This window comes from Equus caballus, chromosome 25 (genome assembly GCF_041296265.1).
Source record: "Equus caballus isolate H_3958 breed thoroughbred chromosome 25, TB-T2T, whole genome shotgun sequence".
NCBI classification, from domain to species: Eukaryota; Metazoa; Chordata; class Mammalia; order Perissodactyla; family Equidae; genus Equus; species Equus caballus.
In genome coordinates, this window is record NC_091708.1 from 16,187,724 (window position 1) to 16,212,666 (window position 24,943).

The following is a 24,943-nucleotide window of genomic DNA, read 5'->3' on the forward strand; positions in this document are numbered from 1 at the left end:
TTGATGAGCATATTGTACCAACTCACCCTCCCAATAGCAATGCATGCTGGAGCCAGTCTTAATGTGCTCCCACTAAGATCAGGAATTATCGGTAAACAATTCCTAATTTGATAGGTAAAAATATCATCTCATTACTGTTTCAGTTAGCATTTCTTTGATTATAAGTAAGATTTAAGATTCTTTATATTTGTTGGTCAATTTTATTTCTTTTCTGAATTGCTATTAATATTCATTATCTATTATTTAATTTTAACATTACTTAATGTATGCCTTGCTCTCTTCCTGACAGAGTTAAGGCAGCCTAAAGGTCACGTAAGATACAAGAGGCATAAATTAAAATAGGATGAAGTAGAAAAAGAAACAGCAGGAAGCCAGGAATGATGTTGAAAATGCATACTGCAATGACAATAAATCTGCTATCAGTGGGCAAGAAATTTGCCTCCAAGCTCTCTGGAAGTTAGCTCAAAAAGAGAATCTTGCCATTTACCAGTTCTCATTGACAATGAGAGAGAGAGAAAGACAAAGAGAAAAAGAGAGAAAGAGAGCTAATTATTCAAGATAAGTATAATTAATATTGGTATTAAAATCTGATAAGACCTTTAATTATTTTTATTGTTATTTTGTGCCCCCTAGGGGTCAGACACTATGCAAGTTGCTTTACTTGGATTAATTTAATTTCCATGACCGCTTATGAGGGGAGGTACTATATTAACATTGTTTACAACAGTGCCTGGCATGTGAGAGCGGTCAGTGAGTATTAGCTTTTCCTTTATTGTTACTAATATTGAGGATTTCAATATCTAGAAGAACAAATCCCTTGAATCTTTTATTTTTTATATTAAATTTAATATATATATTTTAGAAGTTTTAGCAACAAATAAATTTTAAAAAAGTCCTTTGGGATTTTGCTTGAAATTGTTTTATACCCATAAACTAACCAAGGGAAAATTTGACATCTTTAAATATTCAGTCTTCCAATTTGGTAATATGGCATGTTGTGTGTGTGTGTGTGTATTTATTTAATTATTATTAAAACAGCTTTACTGAGATATAATTCACATACCATACAGTCCACCCATTTAAAGTGTGTAATTCAATGGTTTTAGTATATTCACAAGATACGTGCAACCATCAGCACATTAATTTTTTATCCAACCCATCCTTTATGTTTTGTGCATTAAAAATTGTTTTCTTTTAACACAATTTTTATAGAGGACACTTCCCTGATCTCTTATGAATTTTTGTTGCCAAAGTGAATGGGATGTTTCTTTTATTATGTTTTCTATCTGTGAGTACATGGAACCCATGGGAAGTGCAGCTCTCCTCAGATTATAGCACTTCTTGGATTTTTCTTCTTTTGAGAAATTTTCTCTCTAGCATACCTGGTGATCAAAATCCTCTAACTTATCACTTGGCCTATGCTTGTCCCCCATTTCCTGGCTTTCCAGTCTCATAGCTCACAGTTGGGTGGGTGGTCGTGACTGAGCTCCTCTCCTTCCAGTCTCGGGCTTCTGCACACGCTGCCCCATCACCTGAGATGCTCTTCTCTTACCACCCTCCCAACTCGCCTTAGCTCACTTACATGCTTCAGATCGCATCCAGACTTACTTTCCTAAAGGCGGGGCGAGGGGTGGGGGGGAGGTGGGGTTGGAAGAGGGGGTGTGTTCTCTGATTTTCCATTCAGATCAGGTCTCTTGCAAGCCTCTCAGATTTTGTTGTATTTTCCTTTACAGTAACTTACCACGGTTTAAATCATTAGCTGATTTGTGTGCTCCCTTGATTAATGTCTTTCTTTCCCACTAAACTCCATGTTGCAAGGACAGTGTGTTGCTCAGTATTAAATTGCTAGCCGCTAGTTTGGTGCATGGAACAGAAGTTGCCATTATTGGATGAATTAAAGAAAGAACAAATGAATGGTTTGGCGTAGTTCACTTTTCTTTCCTCTCATCTCAAACCCCATTTTCACTGTCTTGTTTGCCTGGGAGTTCTGGCACCCCTCCCTTCTTCAAGGCCAGCTTTTATTGTATGAATTCAAATGTTTTATTGGGCAGCCACATGCTGTTATATGGAGATCAATAAAGGTGGTTTTTATTATTTGGGGAAATGCTTATCATTTCCTACTAGGGCTATGTGAGTGGCCTTTACTTTAATATTTCTGGTTAAAGTTTACTCTTGCCTTCACAGCAGGTCTATTTAATTTTTAATATTTACCTGAATGTTCCCCAGAACTGTTTTTCTAAAGCAGCACCACCATTTGCCTGTGCAAAAATGACACTAGCTTCTTATTTCCTCTAACAAGCTGACATTTTTTTTTTTCTATATTAGAGACACAGGCCTAAAAGGGGTATTTTGTGTGAGAAACTGGAAAAGAAGAACTAGAAAGTTCACTAAAATCAGCAAATAGCCCATTTCAAAAGCTCATGTATCCGCTCAATTCGACCAAGTGAGCTCTATGAGGGGAGGAAGTGCTTTATTTTTCCATGTAATTTGTGATTTATGAAGTGATGTTTTTCATCTCGTCTTAGATCTCAGTAGATTGGATGTCAACGGCTGGAAAGTTCTAAGAATACCCAGGTCTACATCTTAGATCAGAGACCCAGGGGAAGAACTTGCTGGATATAAATAATACAGCAGTTTCTATTCACCTGTCAATCATTCTAAGATGCTAAGAGGAAATGACTTTGGATGATGAGGCAATGGGTACTTGCTTCCATCTGTCTACTTTCCTCTATTTTCTGCATTGCCTATAATGAATAGTGCTAGCTCTATGTCAGAGAAATACCCATATAAGCTTTATCAAAAATATCACTCATAAATTCTTGCTTTCATGGTCTCATGCTTCAAGAGCCCACCTGCTTTGAAGCATGGAACTTCTTCCCAGAAGAGTCGGTGGGAGGCTGTGAGAAGCTACATATATTACTTTTAGTGTAAACTAAATTATTCAGGCAGAAATAGTTTAGTTAAGTGAGGCTAGAACCAGTCTCTTGAATTTTATTGGCACAGCAGGCCAGTCCCTCTCCCTTGGTGTTATCTGTAGGAGCAGCCAGCAACAAGCTTATTTCTTCCCTCTGACCCCCTCTCAGAAAAAAAAGTATTCTAACCTGCCTTGGCTCCCACAACATGCAGTGAATCATAAATTGGTCTGTCCTGCACAGCCTTTGGCTTTTAATTTTATTTCTGATTCAAAGTAGTTAGTTGAAGGCAGTGAATCTCAACTCTGAAATGGTGATAAAATGTTTACATTTTAATTATTTACAGTTTTATTAATTGTGCTAAATATATAGCCAGCATGCTAATCAATAATGATCAAGAAGAAAAATGGAGCTATTATATTCATTGTAAGTTATCTGATATCTTGGTTACAGATACTTATGTGGCCAGGACTCAATTTACTGATGGACTGTGTATAAATACAGACCACAAATCTCACTTTTTAAATCAATAGGTTTTCATCCAAACACATTTTCCCATATGGATATTTTAGAAGTGGTGGTTAGATTCCAAGAATGATATAAAAAAAAATAGCCAAAATTTTGGGCTAGAAATATAAATTATTTACACAAAAAATAAGAAAACTCTTATTATAATTTGAAATATTATATGAGACAGAAAAATCATTTTAAGGAAAGAGTAGATGGAACTTGTGGGGTTTTGGGGTCCTTGGATGGCCTCTAAGAGTGAAGTCATTGATTCTTAGGAGCACATTTCTTAAGAAAATGCTTCTAGGGAAGTCTGAGAGTTGTTTCTCTCAAAGTTTTCGGGCACACAATTAGAACACGGGGAGATTATCCCAAGATGACTAAAGAAGAGTCAGAGAAGGGAAGGAGGCAGGGGTTCAACAGCATTAATGTGGAGGCCCAAGGAAGTGTGAATGAACAGAGCTGTGAGTAGTGAAAACAGGCTGAAAACGGCAGCATGGAAGAATGGAAGTGTCCTAATATCCAGTAGGTGAGGAAGTGAAAGGAGATGAAAAGAAATGAGACAGATTGTGAGTCAGGGGTGAAGAATCTTCAGAGTGTGACCAATATTCCATATATGTCACCTCTCATTCAGATTTAGCAGATTTTTGACCTACAGCAGAAAGTCAAATGTCCAAAGAAAACCACAGAAGATCTGTGACTTCCATGGTATGCTTTCACTTATCAGAATTAAAATGCTATCAAGTAAAATTGAAAAATCAAAATGGAATTTTGCAAACTACTGAAAAAAAGCAAATCACATAAACCCAGTTTCATCAGACTTTAAAGCACACACACACACATACACACTTGCTAATTCTCATGGTTTGGACTGGGAACTGATCAGCCTTTGAGAGGTCTGATAACTACTGGCAAGAAGCTAGACGTGACAGGTGGGGTAATATCAATCCTCATCTCAAAAAGTCAGAATTCTATTGCTAGAGGGTCAAGGGCCTGCATGATTTTACTACAGGGCACCTTTATCTCCTTTCTTCCACCTCATCTCTCTTCAAACCCTCTACTCCAACATCTTGGGACTTCTTTATGCCTGTTGCTTTCCTTCAAACAGCAATTTTTCTTCCCGCCACCTTCTCCCTTGGGGATCTCACACTTCCCAAGGGCTTTCATACACAGTAGCACCTCTCTGTCTAGGATTCCTACTAGTTTCAATCTCACTCTTGAACTCTGGCTCCCCGTTTCCAAATGCTGCTGGATTTCACTTGGATATCCAAAACAGATTTTAAAATACCATGTATGAAAAGGAACTGATCGTGTATTTTTGAGCCCATAAACTGCCTTCTCTGCTTCCTTGAATGGTACCATCATCTCAGACACTCAGGCCTGCAACTCTGAAGATGTGACTCGTTGTTACCTCTCACACCCAGTTAATTTCCAAGTCCTACCAATTTGATCACCACAATATTTCTTGCAGCCTTTCTTCTTTCCATCATTGACTACAGCTATAACTTCAACTCTACTCGTTGTCTTTCTCTTCCAATCTTGTTTACCTGTTGCTGCGGAAGCAACCATTCCAAATGGAGCCTGCTCCTCTGTGCTATTCCATTGTTCGAAATGTCAATGGGTCTGTACTGTCAGATGTCCACTCTTCTTAGCCGGATGTCAAAGAGTCTCTGTTATCTCAACTGAACTTAATTTCACACTTGGATCTCACCTCCTCCCTCCATGTGACATATGCTGTGGCTAAATTGAACGCCTCAAGATATCCTGACTATGCCTCATACTTTCCACCTCTAAGCAGGTCACTCTGTTCCTTTGCTTGGAACGTGCGTTCCTCCTCCCCTGATGCACATGTCCAATTTTAGAGTAGTTTTCAAGAATAAGCACACATTTTTATCTTGTTAGTTAAACTTTCTCTTGATGCACTAAGTTTAAGGTGATCGTCCTTTCCTTGAACTTTGACAGTATTTCACTTGTTTCTAAACTTCAGCATGTTTATAACTTTCTAAGTTGTTTTCTCCCCTCTTTGGCTTATTTACCTCTGAATTTCTCCACCTCATTTGCTGTAAGAAAAGGATACAATCCCTCAAAGAATTGAGCATTGGGAGGAGAGAAAAGCTCTCATGTGAGTAACTGCAATATACTTAAGAATGAATGCTGAGAGACTGAACGGGTATGGAAATTATTTTAAGCATAACTCCCTGTGGGAGGGTGAGGACATTATGTCATCTGTTTAGTACCACACATCTGGAGAAAATGGAACAATTCTGTCAATAGCATTATTTGCCAAAAGTCCAGATGTCCAGTATTGCTTAATCAAATAATACAGGTTTCTTTATATGAAAAAATTGTATAAATGAGAGACTTTAATATGGAATCAACACTAAGAAAGATATATACTTTTTTGGAAACCTTAGTGGAAATTCATTTATCTCAAATTGAAAACAGTTTATATTTAGGCTTGTCTCACTTCATTAAGAACGTACTAGCTATAACAGAAAGCTGACTTTATCCAGTTCTGCTCACTTTGTCTTGTGGGCTGCTTTAGATTTATAAAAATGTCACCTTTTTATTCTTGTAGAATTGGGGATGGAGTCATTGTTTCTTTTTGCTTAAAAAAATTGTTTTACTGCAGTGTATACTTTATGATTTTCTTTTTAATTCCCTAAAATAATCATTGTTTCTCACACATAGCATCCAAAACTTAATTTTAGCAGTCCCTGGTTCTGACTAATGAAATTCTAGTCAGTATTGTGCTCATCTTTTTACATAAGATAATGCTCTGGAATCTTCACAACGACAGGCATATATTACATTGTTCTTGGGACTAGATTGGGCTGAATGGTTTTCAGTTTGAGTTTGTAATTTAAGAGTCACAATGCCAAGATTCTTGCAAAAAATCTGAGTAAGTCTTTATTGCGATGGTGAACCTTTGGGAGGTCTACAGGTCTATTGGAACAACAGATAAACAGAGGCTGCTAATACTGGTGCAGCGTGTGCATGCTGAAACATCACCAAAATCTCTCTTTAGGGTGACACTTTTATTTGTGTCACCTGAGTGTTCATTAAGAAGCAATGCAATTCCTTGCCTAGTTCCTGAGCCATTGTTTATTGACTCTTTTCATGAGGTTCATGTCACTTACCAGGAGTTTGCAGTGTATAGGTCAAATTTATCATGTTCATTTGTTTGCAGAACAGATCTTATATCCTAATCCAAACCGTTTATGAGATTCTCTAAAGCTGCCACCAGCCCTCTAGGCCACTCCATCATTTGATAAAGATAGTTGCAAATGTCCTATTTGTTGATGCTCTATGAAATGAAGTTTTTATGTTTAATAGAAATTTACAGTGAATCTTTCAATACTTTCAGACTTGGTGTGGAAAGAGGTATATGAAAAGGCATGAAGAGTGTTTCACAACTTGAAATGCTCACCTTAGTTCAGGTTGCTTTAAACACAGTGTGTGCTGAGTAGGCCCATTGAATTGCAGGTGTCTTCAGTCTCTCCCAGGTGGGTCCTATGCATTGGAACACACTTCTGCTCTGGATTTACATTCTGTTTCTCATCAGGTGTGTAGGGCTCCCTTGAACCCTATTCCACTTGCCTTGAACTTTGACAGCCCCCTCTTCTCTACTCCTATCAGGTTGGAATAGGTTCTCCATACCCCCACTCACTGAAAGGGGTCCTGTTTCAATCCAGAGAGAACACAGACATGGCTGTCCTTACTCCAGTATCACCACTGCTTTACCTGTCTACCTGAACTCTACCCTCCTGCTCTTAGGATCAGATGTCTAGGATACTAAAGGCAGTCTGGAATAGATACAATTTTCTTGAATATCCTTGGACACTGCAATGTAACTGCTGGCACTTTCCTCTAACCCAAGGTGGCCAACTGTACAGCTTCCCCTACTCTTTAAGGACACCCTGTTCTTAGCTAATCCTGCCACCTCAGCTCAGTACTCCCTGTTCTATATGCATTGAGTTCTCTAGCATCTGATTTTGCTTAGGATAAAATGTTAGTTCTTTTCATTTTATTATTTTTTAATGGCGAAAAAAGGATTCTTTACTATTTAAAATATGGGTCCCACTCTTTATTTCCATTCATTCCCAAGAAAATTAATTAATCAGTTTTTGAAGTCTGCTTTGGGTGAAAATTCTCTGTAAGACTATTTCTTGATAGTAATTTTGTCAGACAGTCAAACAACACAAGGACAAACTACACTAATAACTGTTTCTACCAGAAAGACTTTCTCTAGGATAAACACCCCTTAAAACTCCTCATTTTCATTGTTTCACTTAATAAAACAAGGAAATATTTAGTTCAATTAAGCAGCAGACTTTGGCACTAGTCTCTACAGATGGCTGAGAGAATATTCTCTTGTCAGGTGAAAGGACATAGATATACTGTAGCATAAGACAAAATATATGGAGTTATAATGGGCAATAAAGAAAGCTAGAGTAAAAAGAAGTATTACCTTTGGGTCATGTATTCCAGAAAGCTCTTCATAGATCTTCTCACCTACCATGACAGCTGCCAAGTTCGCCGTGTATGTAGAAAGGCAAAACATACAGAAAATGGCCCAAAGATTCATTAGAAACCTTCCAGTCCAGCATTTTGGGGGTTTGATGGCTACTGTTCTACCAAACAAGAGGGCATAACAGACATTCAAGGCTGAAGAGAAGGAGAAGACTTTACTTCTATTCCGCCCCTTGGGAGTCATACCAAAGGGGCTCTTCCATTCATATAAAGTGAGGAAGATGGCAGTGATGTGCAGAGCCACAAAAATTCCCAGCCACATGGTCCAGTGAAGTGGCCACATGAAGGCTCCAATGGGAGCTGCTGTGTCTCGGGTCCTCACTAAGATGCTCAAGCTGGTGGAGAAGAAAGGACTGGTGAAATCTATCACCTGGCTTCGTGCAGTATTGATGCTGAAGGAAGTGACTGCCATGTGGGCTGACCCACTCAGGAGATCACCCACCAGCCCAGTCCAGTGCCCATTTTTCCAGGCTCCATACTTGCCATCCCCAACAATATAGAGGTCAAAGTCAAAGTTCATGTCTTCTGCTAGCTTTTCCAGCAGATCAATGCAATATCCATAGCAGCATTTCTTGAATTTGAGGGGCACTGTATCATTACTGCTATGGAGGCTGCTAAAAAGGCTGTCTAACATGGAAGAGTCATTAGTCATGGGGTCTAGACAGAGCTGGCCAGCAGGGCACAGGCCTTCATCATCTACCTTCCGGGTGAAGACAAATGGATGCTCGATCAGGGTAACCACTCTCAAGTGTAGCTTACTTGGGTGTTGGAAGTGGGTTTTGTGTCTCTGGGCCTGCTCTGGCCATATTCCATAGTCCATGACAATCTTTCCCCCCTGCCAGCTGCCCAAGCGGGTCCACATTGGCTTTCCCAGGGGGTCATGTTGCAGATTCCAGATGAAAAAGTTGTTTTCTGAGCTGATGATGGAGGAACCTTTTACACTGATGGAACCACTGAGGCCTCTGAAGGTGGTGTTGGCTAGAAACCTGGCAAAGAGGAGCAAAGGCAAAAAGTAAGGAAGAGAGGTGACGCCCAAAACAGGAAACAGTGCTCATCTTTGCTTCTCTGTCTTAATAAAAAGAAACTCTAATCTTTTTAAAAAAGGCATTGCCTATATTTTCTTCAGGAATTAATTAGCTAGACTTTTTCTAGGAGAAGAGTCTTATTTCACTGAGCCGATGAGATCTCACCCTCAGGTTTAACACCTGGGCTAGGCGTTTGGCTCTTGATCTTGCTCCAAATCTCTTTATTTCTAGATAAGGGATGTGTTAATTGTTTTCTGTTATAAACTGTTAATTATATATTCTCACAAGTTTCCAAGCTAAGGAGGTTTGCGGCATCCTTAACATGTCTTTTTTCTATTACTCACTACATTTGATTGCAACTAAATCAGCTTGATAAATAATTTTTGCTGCTAGGAATGAGTTTTAATAAGTATGCATATACTTTTATAATTGCTTAAAAATTGCATTCATAATTTTAGAAAACAGTTAAATCTTGTTACCAATGTTTCTCTTTGTAGAGTGTAAACAATCAACATATCTGTCCCCAGGAGACCAGTCAAAGCTGCCTGTTGGATATCATCCATGGAACAAACAAAAAAGATGATAAATAGACTGGCAGTTCTCAGGATGGCCTCAGGCTACCCTCCCTCTAAGTCATTAGAGAAAAACAATTGGCTCTGGCTCTAGAGAGAGCTTCTGCCAGAAGCCAAAGAAAGGAAAATTACCAACTGAATGATACACTGATTCCCAACCCAGGGAACCCGGGCACTGTCAGTATATGCTCTGATCTGGGTGAGACAGGAAAATGCTTGGTTGGAGCCTCTGTGTTTTTCTTGAGTCTGGGAAGATAAGACAATGAGAGGTAACGTGGAAGTTTGTGGCACCTCTGTACTCTTCGCTGTGACCTTGTGTCAGGATAAAAGCCCAGACTGTAACATCAGACACATCTGTGTTTGAATTGGTCCAGCCACCTTATAACATTGTCCTTGGACAACTTACTGAGCTCTAAGCTTCAGTTTTGTCATCAGCAAAATGGGTAAAATAATACTTCCTCCTTTACCAAGAGCTGGAAATAATGCACATGAAGCACACACCACACCTTCTGACATAGAACAAATATTCCAGATATGGCGGCTGTTGTTCAAGTTTTTTCAGTCAAGGCTATCCCCAGGTCACTTTCCCAAGTCCTTTCATAGAACTTTTCTAATTGGAGACACCAAGTACTACATTACTAAACTCATAGAGGGTACCCAACACACATTTCACATGAAAAAGAATTAAATTGAATGTGGAATGTAACATAAAAGATTGTTTTGAGGAATCAGATGATATGAGCCTAGGTTCTGTGAGGGATTAGAATGTGCCATCCCAAAATGAGTGTCTCTATGGCTTGATTATTTTTAAGAACAAAAGACTCTGAAAGAAACTTTCGCCTTCCCCTAACTGCCTAAAGGAATTTCAGATAGAAGGCCTGTTCCAGGAAGGAGCTAATACTGCAGATAACGGTACTATGATATAAACTAGGTGTGATAAACGGGGAGGAACTCAGCAAGGCCCATTTGATCAAAGTTTTCTCCATCTGTCATTGTCTTTGCAAGGCATAGTCAACATCTGTTTATCAAACATTTGCTTTTCCATCTCCATGTAAATTGCCTTCCTCCCCTTTGAAGTCCCAAACCACTACCCCAACATCCTCCTTTGTCCTTAGCTGACGATGGTATTTAAGGTAATTGCTTCCATCATTTTGGTGAGTTACTCAGATTTCCTGGGTTTCTCCCATGTATACATGTTATTAAACTTTACTTGATTTTCTCTCGTTGTTCTATCTCATGTTAGTTTAATTCTTAGACCAGCCAGAAGGACCTAGAAGGTAGAGGAATAGTTCTCCTCCCCTACAGCTCTCAGCAAAACACATTCATCCATTGCCCGTCACAAACATTACCCATTAATTTACAAATGCAAATACAAGCAGTAAGAAGCTATGCTGCCACAGAAGGGACATAGAAAAATCTGAAAGTGTGAAGAATGTACTAATTTTCATTAGAGATATAAATGTCAATCACATTTGAAGATGCTATACTATCACTAAATGCAATGAAACTACTCATTTTGGTAGATTGCATGTAATGGTAATTATTCATGTTAGCACTCCCCAGTGGGGCTCTACCACTTAAAATGAATTCTATTTTGCAACAAGTAATGAAGTCTCAATTATCTTAGACTTTAAAACAGTTTCTTGCTTTTTTAGAGAAGTAGGGACACAAATCATTACGATATACAGATTAATCAATTGATAATTACCTAGGTACTATAAGGGAAAGGTGACTACAGTTGTGTTTCTGAGGAGCAACTTAGTTTCAGATTTTTTAAGACACACACACACCCTCACACACACACACTTGCACTTGCTGACATAGCCTAGGGAATAAAATGGTTAGTAATAAATAGGTAATTTCACTTGGCTAATTTAGTGATCAGGAAAGTGAAGTTGTAGAAAGAGAAGCCCTTCATTATTTTAAGAATATGTAGGGCTTAGTGATTATAGATTTTAACTGGATGGATGCTTCAAAGACTGCCACTGAATAAATATATATTTAAATAATCTCAGAAAAGAAGAACTAGAAGTCTTTAGAAATCTTTCAGAGATTGTATAAGTCCCTCATTCCCGTAAAACCATTCCTTGTTATCCGTATTAAATAACATTCAAGATGGCCATGACCGGAGGACAATGCTTGGGTGTCTTTGAGGCATTCATTTGTCACAAAAAGGCAAATCAACCAGGATCTAAATGTCTTCCATTTTCCCAGACCAGAAAATCCAGGGCTTGTTTCTCTATGCAATCTGCATGAGGAAATTGGGTCTCAGAGAATTCCCATTTATGAGAGATTATTTCTGTTTGTTTTATTTTCACTTTTACAGTAAGGATAAATTAAAATCATCTCATTGATAGCTTTAAGTTATAGTCACACTTCACAGTCTTTGTAAGGTAATGACAATGCGTAGCATAGTTTCAATGCTTACTGTATTCATTAAAAGATTAAAAGGTTGAAATCCAGGTTCTGCTTAAATCAAATTCTACCATGTTCATGCCCCGGACTCTTTATCTTGCCCTGGACTCTTCTTGGATGAACGAGAAAAAGGAAAACCAGGAACAATTTTATTGGCAAAATAAACTGATGCCAGGCACTGTTCTTAGCACTAGAGTTATAGAGTTGAAAGACACACTCATTGTTTGCAAAGAGCTCAAAGTCTAGTGATGGATTTTTCTAGAAAGAAAGATGAACAGGCAATTCTAAAGCAGGGTAATGAGCATCATAATAGAGGTAAACCTGGGAGCCATTGGAACAGAGAGCAAGGGCACCTGCACATTTTACTCTAGGGTGACAAGGAAGGCTTCTTAATGGAGGAAGTACCAGAGCTGAGTCTTGAAGAAGGAATTACAGTTAGCCAGGAAGAGAAGCTGGGGACTGATGCTTTCAACTCGGGGAGATGCGTGTGCAAAAGCCAGAGACAGAGTGTGCAAGCTGCATGATGATAAACAGTGAGAAATAAGGCTGGAGATGAGGGTGGGAAATGAATTACAAAAGGTCTGAGGCCAAGAAGACGGTAATGGAGAGCCATTGAGAGAGGTTTATCTGGGGAGGGACAATACCATCAGACATGATTTTAGAAAACTTTTTTTCCTGCTAGTTCTATAGGAAATGATTTGGAAGGAGGAGGGAGATGAATGTAATTTCTTATATGAGGAATAATGCTCCTTTCCTCCTCTGGCTTCTTCTCTTCCTGTCTCTCTGCTGGTTTCACAGGGTGCTTAAAGCAGCAAGGCTAAGGAAATGGCAGTAGAAGTGGAGAGAAGATGGCATAATCAAGAGATATGGTTTCAAAAAGAAAAGTAGAGATTTTAAGAGGGCCAAATGCACAGGGTTGCAATTAGCTCACAAACCACACTAAGAATGTGTAAAACTCGGCTTGATGGAAGGTCATATACATAAGACCTGGAGGATTTAGTTGAATATCAGCTGAATGTGAACCATAGAGCATCATGGGTACAATAAAGGAGAAAAGTAACCCTAAATTCATTTTATAGAAATTTAGTGCCTAGGTGACAGGGACCAATAACGCTACCACACTCTGTGTTCATCACACTATTGCTCCAGCCTAGATATGAATTTTAAATAAATCTTCCAGATTCAGGAATGTTATCAGGAAAGGTAAGGAGGTGGAGAATGTAACAGGGAGTGGTGAGCCTGAGGCTCTGATTGCAGAGCAGGGCAGAAAAATGAGAAAATAACATAGGAAAAGCAGATTGCAACTAGATTATAGAGGATTCGCATATCCATTTTTTGAGATTGGATTTTATTTAATTGGAAAAGGGGAGCCATGCAGATTTCTGAGCAGAGTAATGATATAACCAGAGGTCTGCATTAGCAATATTGATCTGGAAACAGGTAAACTGTGTCTATAAGAAGGAAGAAATGGTGAGCAGGACACCACCCAGAAGAATATGGCAATAGCTTTGTCATGGTATAAGAAGGGCTTGGACCTCACTCTGTGATTGAGAACCTACTTTAGCGCTGTGCATTGTGCATAGTGAGTGTCTAACAAAGCAGTTCAGGTATACATCTTTCTTATCAGTAAACCTCCCAAGATGCCACTCTGCTAAAAGAATGAAGCTCATTAGTTAATTTGCATGGAGGTAACTTATTACTTTAGTAAGAGCTCCCAATTATGTCACTAATTAAGAATATATGTTGATTTGTATAGAAACCCAGATAAAATTTGCACTTTGCAAATTGTGTAGAAAATGTTTTTGAGACAGTACGCAGTATAAGCAAGATCAGTGTTTAATATATTTAAGATATGTTTTAGAAGCCAGATTTGCACACAAAACTTGATATACTAATTAAAGGATTTTCTTATTCATTAAAACAAATGAACAAAGATGTTAACAAAACAATACATCATCCATTCAATCATTTATTCATTCAACAATACTCATTGGTGTGAGGCACTGTTGTACGTGCTGAAGGATATGGTAGTGAACAAAATAGACAAAAAATCTATGCAGCCTATATTCTCCTGAAGGAGACAGAATAAATAAGTAATATGTACGGGATGTTAGATAGTGCTAAGTGCAAAGAGGAAAAATAAAACAGAGTATGGAGATAAGATGTGTCAGGGTTGGTAGTTAGTGGGGTGAAATTTTAGAGTAGGGAGGCCAGGACAGGCCTCTCAGAGAAGGTGATATTTGAGTAAAGAGCCGAAGAAAGGCAAGGAGCTAACCAGGAGGATAGCTGAGGAAAGAGCATTCACTGTACAGGGAGCAGCAAATCCAACATCCTTGAAGTGGGGTTGTGTCTGATCCGTTTGAGGAGCAAGGGGCAGGAGAGTTGAAAACGAGGTCAGAGAAAACTTACAGGGAGTGGGAGTTGGGGAAAATAGGATTTTGAGGGTCATTTTAAGGACTCTGTTTCTTCTCTACAAGAGTTGGAAAGTCATTGGTGGGTTTTGAGCAGAGAAGTGATACGATATGACTTACATTTTAACAGGCTCGTCACAGTGCTGTGTTGAGAATGGACTAAAGAGAGACAAGGGCAGAAGCAGAAAGACCAGTTAGGAGGCTGTTTCAAATACCCAGAATAAAGGTGATGGTGGTTGAACTGAGGTAGTGGCAATGGAGGCGGGAAGAATTAGTTGGATCTTGAAATATTTTGAAGGTGAAACTGGCAGGATTTGCTGATGGCTCAGATATTACTAGGAAAAACAGGGGCAAGGATGACACCAAAGTTTTCGCCCTGAGCAATTGGAAGGCTGGGGTTGCCATTAATGGAGATAAAGACAACTGTAGAAGAGTCAGGACTGAGGTGGATGAGAACTACCAGGAGTTCAGTTCTGCTAATATTAAGTTAGAGATAACTGATAGACATCCAAATGGAGATGTCGAGTAGGTAGTTGGAGATTGTCTGGACTGGAGATACAAATTTGAGAGCCATCACTCTATACGTGGTACTTAAGGAGACCAAATGAGATCACAGTGTGAACTGTAGATCAGAAGTGGTCCCAAGAGTAAGTCCGGGACACTCCAACATTTGGAGGTGGAGCGCGTGAGGAAGAACCAGCAAAGGAAACTGCGCAGTAGCCGGAGACACAGGAGAAAAGCAGGCTGTGTTGCGTTCTAGAAGCTAAGTGAAAAAGATGTTTCAAGGAGGAGATAGTGATCAACTGTGTCAAATGCTTCTAATAGATCCAATACAATGAGGACTGAGGACTGACCATCGGCTTTAGAAACATGTAGGCCACTGGTGACTTCATGAGAGTAATTTCAGTGAAGTGTTGGAGCCTAATGCTTCAAGAGAGAAGGGGAAGAGAGAAACTGGAGACAGCTCTTTAGAGGGTTATGCTGCAAAGAGAAAGAGAAAAGTGGAATAGTGGTGGAGGGGAAAAATCAAGTAAAAGTGTGTGCGTATAAACGTATATATGTGTGTGTATAACATTTATATATAGGTATGTAACCATGCTGATGGGAATGATCTAGAAAAGATAGAAAAATTGTTGATGTGAGACAGAGGAGGGGGAATTCCTGGGACAATGCCCTTGAGGGGCAAAAAGGATTGTGCTCTAAGGTGCAAGTGGAGGTGATGCTCTTTGCTGTGATAAGAGAGGAGCATGAACATTAGAGGAGGCAGAGAGAATACAGGGCCCAGAGGCAAGCAGATGGGTGGATGTGGACAAGATGGCTTGTGGAAGTCCTCTTCTGATTTCTTTAACTCGTTTTTGGGCACTTGAAAAGTAAAGCATAGATCTCATTATACCTTCCCACTGTAATTCACTTGAGAAAAGTTTTACTGTATTATTTTCAAAATGGGACCAAAGGTGTTCTTACAACTACAGAAAGCAAAGGACTTTCATGAGAAATCTTTTAGATCAATTTCAACTGAAATGTTTAGTGTTTTGTTTTCCCCCTTAAGTTTCTGAGAGTCAGTTGTAAAACTGTCTGGGCCTGGCACTTTTTTAAGAATTGTAATTCTTTAAATCACTTTTTCAATCTCTTCTATTAAGCTTCCCATTTCTCTGTGTCAATCTTGGCAAACGATATTTTTCCAGGAATTTGTTGCTATGGAATACCATATAATACCATTTATACTAGCTTAAGGATTCCTCAATTAATTTTGGTTGTTATTTTGTTAATTCCTTCTTTCTAGGTCTCCTCCCACCTCTCTCTCCTCTAATTTTCTTTTGGATGAGGACATACTTGTGTTCATATCTTCTTCTTTAAAAATAGAGTGTTAATTGCAGTGTTTATCTTAATTTATCTGATGAATTATGTTATTCATGTACTATTTTCACTCTTTTAAACTTGCTCTAAAATTTATTAAAATTAAATAAAAATCTCCTGCTACAAATAATGTTGTCTTGTTATTAAAGATCTCAAGACTTGTTGCCTCCTGATTTTTCTTCCATCTTATTCAGCATAGAAAGTTTTACTGATATTACATTTTTATGTTTATTATAAATCTGTATCTTTTCTTGCTTTGGAACTAGTTCTGTAATAATCCCATTGTTGGCAATATATGAATTTACCTCTTTGTTGTTTAAATGCATCATCATCCTTATGTGTCTCCTTCTACGCCCAGTTGTTGATAGGTCATATATTTATTTGTACTATGATCTTTTTTCACACACCAACTTGTCTCTGTCTATCTACCTCTTTCATTTGTTTTTCATTTCTTTTTAAATTGCCCTCTTTATCTTTTCCTTTTTCCTCTATTGTTGCCTTCCATTAATCTTATCTATGAGAATGTCTATTTTGCTCCGTAAAGCCTTAACATTTATTTTTCCCTTTGGGAACTTTCTTTGTATCATTAAAAAAATCTGTACCCTCATTCTCTTATGTCTTGAAAAATGAGCTGAATTTCTTTTCCCATGATCATCTCGTCCTATTAAATATTTCTCCCCTGAGCAATGAGAGATTTGTTCACCCTCCATAAAGCTCTATAGAACTTTTTAGCCTGCGAGAATTTAATTTTGATTTTTTTGCCTTTGCCTGATTAGAAATCTTTGGCCACGTTATTGCCAGTGACCATCTACCCAACTCCCCTCTCACCAGTAGCACCTAATTCTTATCAGGTTTACTTACTTCTGTGCAGAGAATCTAAATATTTATTTCTTGGTCACTTTTAGCTCTAGGTCTATTGACTATAGCAGAAAAGCTCAATAAAGCCCTTTTAGCATGAGACAAAGGAATAGTTTTAAAATTTCCCATTCTTCTTTTTCTGGGAGGAGTGAAGGAGAGTTGGGAAGAGAGCCAGCGGTGTTCAGAAATCCCATCTTTTCTTCACACAATTTGTGTCTACAATCACGTAACGAATCTTCCATTCAAAAACATCCTCCAAATATCTACACTTTTGTATTTGTCACAAGCTTAGACTTATATAGCTTTTTTCTGCTCTTTATCATTGAAGAGCCCCAAACTCTCTCTCTTTGAATAGTCTTATGTCTTTTAGAAAACTTACACCCAATTCTGATCTTTCACAACCTCTGTAGATCTCCAGTTGTCTGAATTATTAACTATTTATATTTTATGTTTGTATTTTAATACGTGTGTGATATTTACTACTTTTCAAGACTTTTCCCTAATTCTTCTCATTCCCTAAGTGATTCTCATTTTGTGTCTCTTCCTCAGGCTCTAGACTATTTCCCCTTCCTCCAGTATCCTTACAGTTTTGGACATGTGGATTAATCTTTGGTTATCTCATCATTCTTTTAATGTTCTTTCTCTCATTTTATTTTTCTGAATTTTCTCCTCTTTTCCTTTTGGTGGACTTTGTACAAAGGAATTGCCAATATTTCATCCTGTTCAGAAGAGATCTTGTCTAAAATCAGCTCTTGACTGTCTCTACTTAATTTAACTATTTTTTTTTTGTAGTTGCCCCTCTAGGCCCCCTCCCACTACCCTCTGAAATCCATTTTACTTCCTTTTATATTTTTCAATGTCTCTTTTACCATCTCTCTCTCTCTCTCTCTTTTTTTTTTTTATCATCCTGGAGAATCTTTGTCTATTTGTATGGCCAGTTGTTACTCATTTGGTCTCTTTCACTGAAACAGACCCTGTCGTGTCTGCCTCCCTTTCATGATAACATGAATTTGCCACCTTAGCCACAAAGCTTACCCATGGTCCAATTCTGTCAGAGGACATTGCTTTGATTTTGTTCTCCATACCTGAGGCAGCTCTCCAAATTAAGCATTAAATATAGATGATTTCTTGAGCTACACGTAAAATGACTCCTTAACTGTCTTCGCTAAATCCTCCTTAGTAACCCTAAAGGATAAGTATGTGGCAGCTGATTAACTCATCTTTGACTTTTTAGACTGTTAAGTCTTACAAGTCACGGATTTTGACATTCTCCACATTCTGAGAGCAGTTTCTTCTACAGAGTTGCTGTTAGGAATGAACAAATCTTCCCTTTCCCACTTCCGTGCTTCATAACACTGCAGGGTGTCAAGCTGAAAGAGATGTCAGTGTTCATCTAAGCACCTATAGTACGGAGTCATCTTTGAATCTTAGGCACAACATGGCATCTGGCCAGCGTAACTCCTCAGCAATGTTTGGTAAACGCAATTAAACACATGCCTTCTGTTCAAATCAAACATATATCTCTTAAAGAGCTCTTCACCACTTTGCCAGAAGAATGAGCTTGATCAACCAGGAAGTATTTGCATTTGCAATCTATGGACTGTTCAAAGCATTAAAATTCCAATACATTTTTCCCCTGAATAATGGATAGTATCAAAACCAGAAATTAATTCAATGAGAAACCTGATGATAAGGAACTTAATAGGAATTGGAAATTGCTAAATTTCAACCTTCAGAGTATAGGGCCCCACACATTTTAGTCCTTGATTGCATCATCTCTTAAAACAGCTCACACAGCTCATCTTTTAAAATAGATTTCTATCGGTGAATGGACAACAGCAATTTAATCACATATTAAATGTGCATATGTACACACATATGAATCATTGGGTCTATGTTTTGCCAATATCTGCAAAATTCAGTTACTTACAAGTGAAACTGTAATGTGGAAGGAGAGCTCTTGTTCTTCTTGACTTTTTTCCCAAGAGGAGAAAAATACTAATGTATGGAATTGGGTCATTTTAATATACAATTTTGGCTGTGTTACAATTGGTGTGTGTGTGAGGGGGTCACTACATCAAGAAACTGGACACATGGCTATAGCACTCTCTTTTCCTGCTTTCATGTGGCACAACTGGCAAGCTGGCACCTTTTTCTCTGTGTGTTTTTTTCCAACATGGTAGTTAGATCTATTCCATACCCTTAAGTTGTTTTCCTTTCCCTTCGCTTTTTGGCATGACCCTTGACTCTTCTCCACAGTTATTGTCTGCATCCATCCTTTGGACTGCTCCTGGTTGCTTCCTGTAATAGCCCAAATTCCTTCATTCTAGCTCTCTAGATCTGGCTCCAGCACTAGTCCAGGTTCTGATATCCTTTCCTTTAGCATGGCCCTGGCAATGGGACAATATGCAGCATTTACCAGTCTAACATCCATCCGAAGGGTTACTGGGTCTGGAAGTTGAAGTGGCCCCGAGAGAGAGAGATCTAGAATTCAGAAGAGGGCTGCAGTATTGCCCTATCTTCATACCTCTTTTTAAAATGTTTCCAAATTTTATAGTAGATGCAAACAAAGTAAAAAATGTCAACGAAGAAGACAATTTTCTCTCAGGCAAATAAAAGCTTGGAAACTTTCCTAATTTGGAAAAATTCCATAGTTTAAAACCTGTTAGATGCAGGATTAAGCAAATTTAAGCTGTATTCAAAATAGGGTCCTGAGGGAATACATATTTTTCAGTGTTCCTTATTTGAAGCTCTCATGACTTAGAGAAAATTTCAGACTCAGCTCTTCACATGACCTAAGTGACATTGAAGAAGGGGCAAATTCAAAGGATTTCAGCCAAATTAGTCCAGTTTCCTATTGGAAACATCTGGAAACACAGACCTTAAATGTTGGTCTTTAAGATTCTTGACACCAAGGCATGTGTTTTCTGAAAGTACTAACTTCTTGGCAACCCTAGCAGAGAAAGTTAACCTAGGAGTAACAGCTGAACACACTAGGTCACCCACAGCAACAGGTTCTCCTTGGGGAATCCAAAAAACCAGTGTTACCAGCATCCCACCACTGGCTTCCATGGTCAATGCAACTACATTTCTTTTAAGTACATGTTGAAACATACAGGCTGACTAGTTTGGCTCCATAGAGGTCCTTAGGACGAGAATGCTTATACAAGGGTAATCATGCCTCCTGATTTATAGCTTTTGGCTAAAGGAATATGAATTACAAAGTAACGGGATCCCAATTAAGAAAAGTTTATTTTAATTCTGAAAGCTCCTGGAACTTGAATTTAAATGAACTGATTTAAATCTTCCCCTATAAAGTGCTAGCTGAATGACCTTAGGCATACCACTTAACTTTGCAAGTAGGAATCCTTATAGTTAAGGAAATTGGAGTTTCAAGAGATTGAATAACTTTGCCTTGGTCACAATGCCAGTAAATTTTTGTAAAGGTGGATGAGAATACCCCACATTAGAATCATATCATGCAGCCTCAAGTTCTTCTGAAACTCTTCTAATATCCAGGAATGAAATGGGGACCGTCATCAATTTATACCTTGGGATTTTTGAATGGATATTTGTTTTAGTCTTTTTTCCTGAAGCTTCCTAGTACCTCACAATACTCGGCACATAGTAGGTTCTAAATAATATGTGCAGAATCAATAAATAAAGCAATATTTACTATTAATGAAAGACCAGAGAATCTTGATATTGCTTGACCACGTAAGCGTAAAGATGAACATAGCTTGGAGGAGAAAGAATCTCTAGCATGGTGGGCCGTTCTTCAAAGACAACTGAGGGGGCTGCCTAACAATGCCAGCTAATGCCAGAGGATAATCATTACTAGCGTGGGTGTTATCTCAATGAAGAATGATAACCAAACAGTTAGGTCAAACAAAATGCATAAAAAATATGGATAATTAGAGGAGCATACCCTCTCTTGGTGAGAGAACAGAAGAAGGAAGTTGTAAGCTTCCAGAGAGCAGGGCCCTTGTCTTCTATTTCTTTTCTTTTTGAGGAATATTAGCCCTGAGCTAACATCTGCCACCAATCCTCCTCTTTTTGCTGAGGAAGACTGGCCCTGAGCTAACATCCGTGCCCATCTTCCTCTACTTCATATGTGGAATGCCTGCCACAGCATGGCTTAACAAGTGGTGCTAGGTCTGCACCCAAGATCCGAACCAGTGAACCCTGGGCTGCTGAAGAAGAATGTGCGAACTCAACCACTGTGCCACTGGGCCGATGCCTTGTCCTCTATTCTTTTTGTCTCCAGCATTAGCCAAGGACCAAGGACCTGGTGAAGCCTAGTAAGCTTCAACAAATGTTTGTGAATGAATAAACAAATTAATCACTGCCTACTTGATACAGAACTGAACTGCAGAAGCTGTTTAAAGAAGAAGGCAAGATTCCATAGCCTGCTTAGAAGCTAGAATAACTATCAGGACTATGATTAACTAGCCAAAGGGTCAAGGACTTCTTAGGCCAAGGGGAACAAGGTGTTTATCAGAGTCTAAACTCCTGGAATTCTTAAAGAAAGGATAACTGCCTTTGACCAGCCGGTGAGTAAGCCAGGGATCTCTTCCTCCAGGAAGAATCAATGATTAGCTTTCAGAGAAGCATGGGCAAATTCTAACCCTAGGAACAGCAGGTAAATCCTCAAACTCTTATTCGCTTTCACCAGAGTCCAGTGCTTAGAATGCAATAAGGGAGTAAATGTGGGCAAGGCTAAAACCAATTTTGAGAAATAAAAACAATCTTTATATTCTAATGGTTTTAAAAATTACTTTTAAGACTTTTACACTATATTACTTAATTTGGTTAATTTGTTACAGGATTATGATTTTACAAATATGTCATGGCTAATGTTCTGCCATTCAAGTGACATTCAGTATGCATATAAAATACAAATTCCTTAGCTTGGTATAAAAGCACTGTGCTGCATGCTAGCAAATTAACAGCTTTTCCAGAATATGTCAAATCCACTTCATATGCAATGTATGCTTCAATTGTACAAAATTTCTCTTTCAGGTCTTGGTGAACTTGCAAATACCGTTTCCTGTGCCTGTGAATTTGATCCAACTCAGAAAATTCCTATTCATTTGTCAAGATCCAATTCCAGTGTTTCTCTTTCATCACCAAGTCTCTGAGAAGAGTTAATTATTTTCTCTGCTATGTATCTGAACATATCTCTATTTTTAAGAATCATATATTCATTTGTTTTATAAGCATTTACTTACTTCTCAACCTTGTGCACTAGGCTGTCAGCTACAAAATGCAAGATACAAGTTTTCACTTTATCTATCTCACCTTAGTTCAATAAGTAATCATTGGCTGCACAAAAGCCCCCATACATACGTATTTACGGAGTTATTACCAAATAATGTATCAGATATCATTGCTTCAAATAATTAACATTTAATAAAGCAACTTGCAAATAAATTGTTAAAGATCACGCTATGAACTTGGCCCCCAAATGGTTTTGGCTACTTTTAGCTATGATGGACATTTGATTTGGCATGTGGGGACCTAGAAAGAATAAAATCCATTATGCCTGTAATTACGTCTGTGTAGTCTGCCATAAGAAATTATTTTTCTAGTCTAAAAGCTTATGCTGAAAAAGCTATGTTTTTGGTGATTTCGTTAACATTTAAAAATGTTAACAATTCTGTCAGCCCAAACCGAAAATGACTGTGTGAGAAATGAAAGCTTGCAAAACTCTGACACTCGCTATTCATGGCTCATTATCCTCATGACTTTCATTTTGCAGTGAGGAAGTGGGGTCAGCTTCACAAAATTTAGAAACGATTAAGAAAATTACTGTATGCAGATGTGACTTATGGACTGAGAATAACGCACTTTCTAAAAGACTGTATTCAACAAAATAAATAAGGATGATGAGAAATCCACAGATGTTTTATGGCTTATGGCAGTTTTTCAGCTATTCATTATAAAGACTCCTTCCAGGGATTTGCCCACTTCCCTCGACCCTTTCCTGAACACTTTGAAACTTTCTCTTTTACTGTATTCCTCAGGGAGTTTATGAAGTCCTAGGCATATTTCCTGAAATTCTTTGAGTTCATTCTCAAACACATCCACTGACCCTTATACATTGTGAATTGGTGCCCGGGTCCAAACCTCACATTTTTCTTTTATAACTTTCAGAGTTTTTGGAATAAACATGTGGAAATAGTCACAAGGGCAAAGGTTATCCACTAACCTAACATTCTATCAAAAAAAAAAAAAAAAGAAAAGAAAAAAAGGAAAAGAAGAAAACCAGATGGTATCTAGGTAAGTAGAAAACCCCTATGTTTTTAATTTAGATAAAATTTAATTTATCTGTCAGCCACTCATTTTTCTTCTGTAGCAACAGATGGTGTAGGATGTAAATATAATATAAAATTTCCATTCCTTCTTTCTGTGTCAATTTAAATAAATGTCTATTAAGTGGCTGTTATATGCTAGGCATTAAACTAGGCTAGATAACAGTGTCTCCATTTAATAGAATTTATATTTTAGCTTAGAAGTCAGACACATAGACAAATAAAGATGATGGAATGGGCTAAGTACTATCATATAATTTTATGTACAAAGTGCCATGGGATACTTGTTGATGGATGCACATAACTTTAATATAAACTAAATTTTGAGGAGACAAAGACCAGTTTGATTTTGATAAAATGAACCCTTAAGGTATATACAAGCCAACTCAACAAATATTTCTCCCTGTAGCTTCTAAACATGTTTAAGATCCAAACAGAATCGTTTTTCTTGTGCTCTCCATTGTGCATGAGACAGAAAGATGCTAAATAATTTAATGTCGTTTTCAAAAGTGGTTTTCCTGTCTGATGTTTATGATTGTCCTTCCAAAATAATGAATATAAATAAAGGCTTTGCTTATATTTTTGTGATGAAAGAGAATGTTTCTTCTCCCAGATAAAATCCTGAGCCTCAATTATGTGTTAGTTCAAAGACTGTAGATTGAATCTGGATAGCGGTTGTAAAATAAAATATGCATAGACTTTAATCTTGAGGAAATTCAAATACAAAATGTGAGAAATGGAAAGTTCAAATGATGATAGGACATCCAATTTTTTCATTAATAGATTCCTAATAAATGAATTTTGAATTATTTTATTTTATTAACAACATTCTTTAGGGAATGTGTAGGCTGTGCTTCTAATTGGCCAAATGTATGGCATTCGGCATGCTGTCTTCCACACAGTAGATGCTCGATCTGTGTGTGTAAAATTGGATGTAAAATGCTTAGGACCTTCTGAGCATTCATCAATATTCATGTCTTTCTAAAAGGCAAGACATGATGAGGTTGTCTTGTCAGATGTCTCTGCTCCAAAAGGACTACCTAAAAATGGGACAGGCCTTTAGCCAAGCCTTCACCTCTGAAACAACAATAATTCTCTGATTTGGCCACTCTGACTGTAGGTGGCCCTTTTCAGAAAAAAATCTAGCCCCCTCCCTATAAAGTATATAAAATAAATACATAAAATATCTTTTAAGGATATTTCCAGAGATTGTGAAAACCATTTTTACATGGTGGGCTATTTTTTCATTTAAATGAGCTTTTTCCATTCTAGCTTCTGAACCAGACTGGGGAACTGGAGAGAAAGGTACCTAATTAAAAAAAGAAAATATATATATAATATATATATATATATATATTATATATATATAATACTCTTGTGGAACTCTTAGTTCTATCTGTCTATCTACCTATCTTCACAACAACTCCATGGATAGTAGGATCTACTGTTGCATCTATTTTGCATAAATGGATATAGGAAATAGGAAACTAAGGCTCAGAGAAGTTAGGTAACTTGACCAAGTCACACAAGTAGTAAGTG

At 38.0% G+C, this 24,943-nt stretch overlaps 1 protein-coding gene across 2 annotated transcripts in view; it reads right to left on the reverse strand.

The window, feature by feature from the left end:
• Positions 1-24,943, reverse strand: part of GRIN3A (glutamate ionotropic receptor NMDA type subunit 3A) — a 150,195-nt gene that overhangs the window by 77,033 nt on the left and 48,219 nt on the right. For both annotated transcript variants that reach the window (XR_011432420.1, XM_023629774.2), the window contains exon 3: positions 7,891-8,938. Coding sequence is in view for 1 of the 2 variants with exons in the window: in XM_023629774.2 (XP_023485542.1) it covers positions 7,891-8,938 (1,048 nt within the window). In the remaining variant the exon portion in view is untranslated. The remainder of the gene's footprint in view (positions 1-7,890; positions 8,939-24,943) is intronic.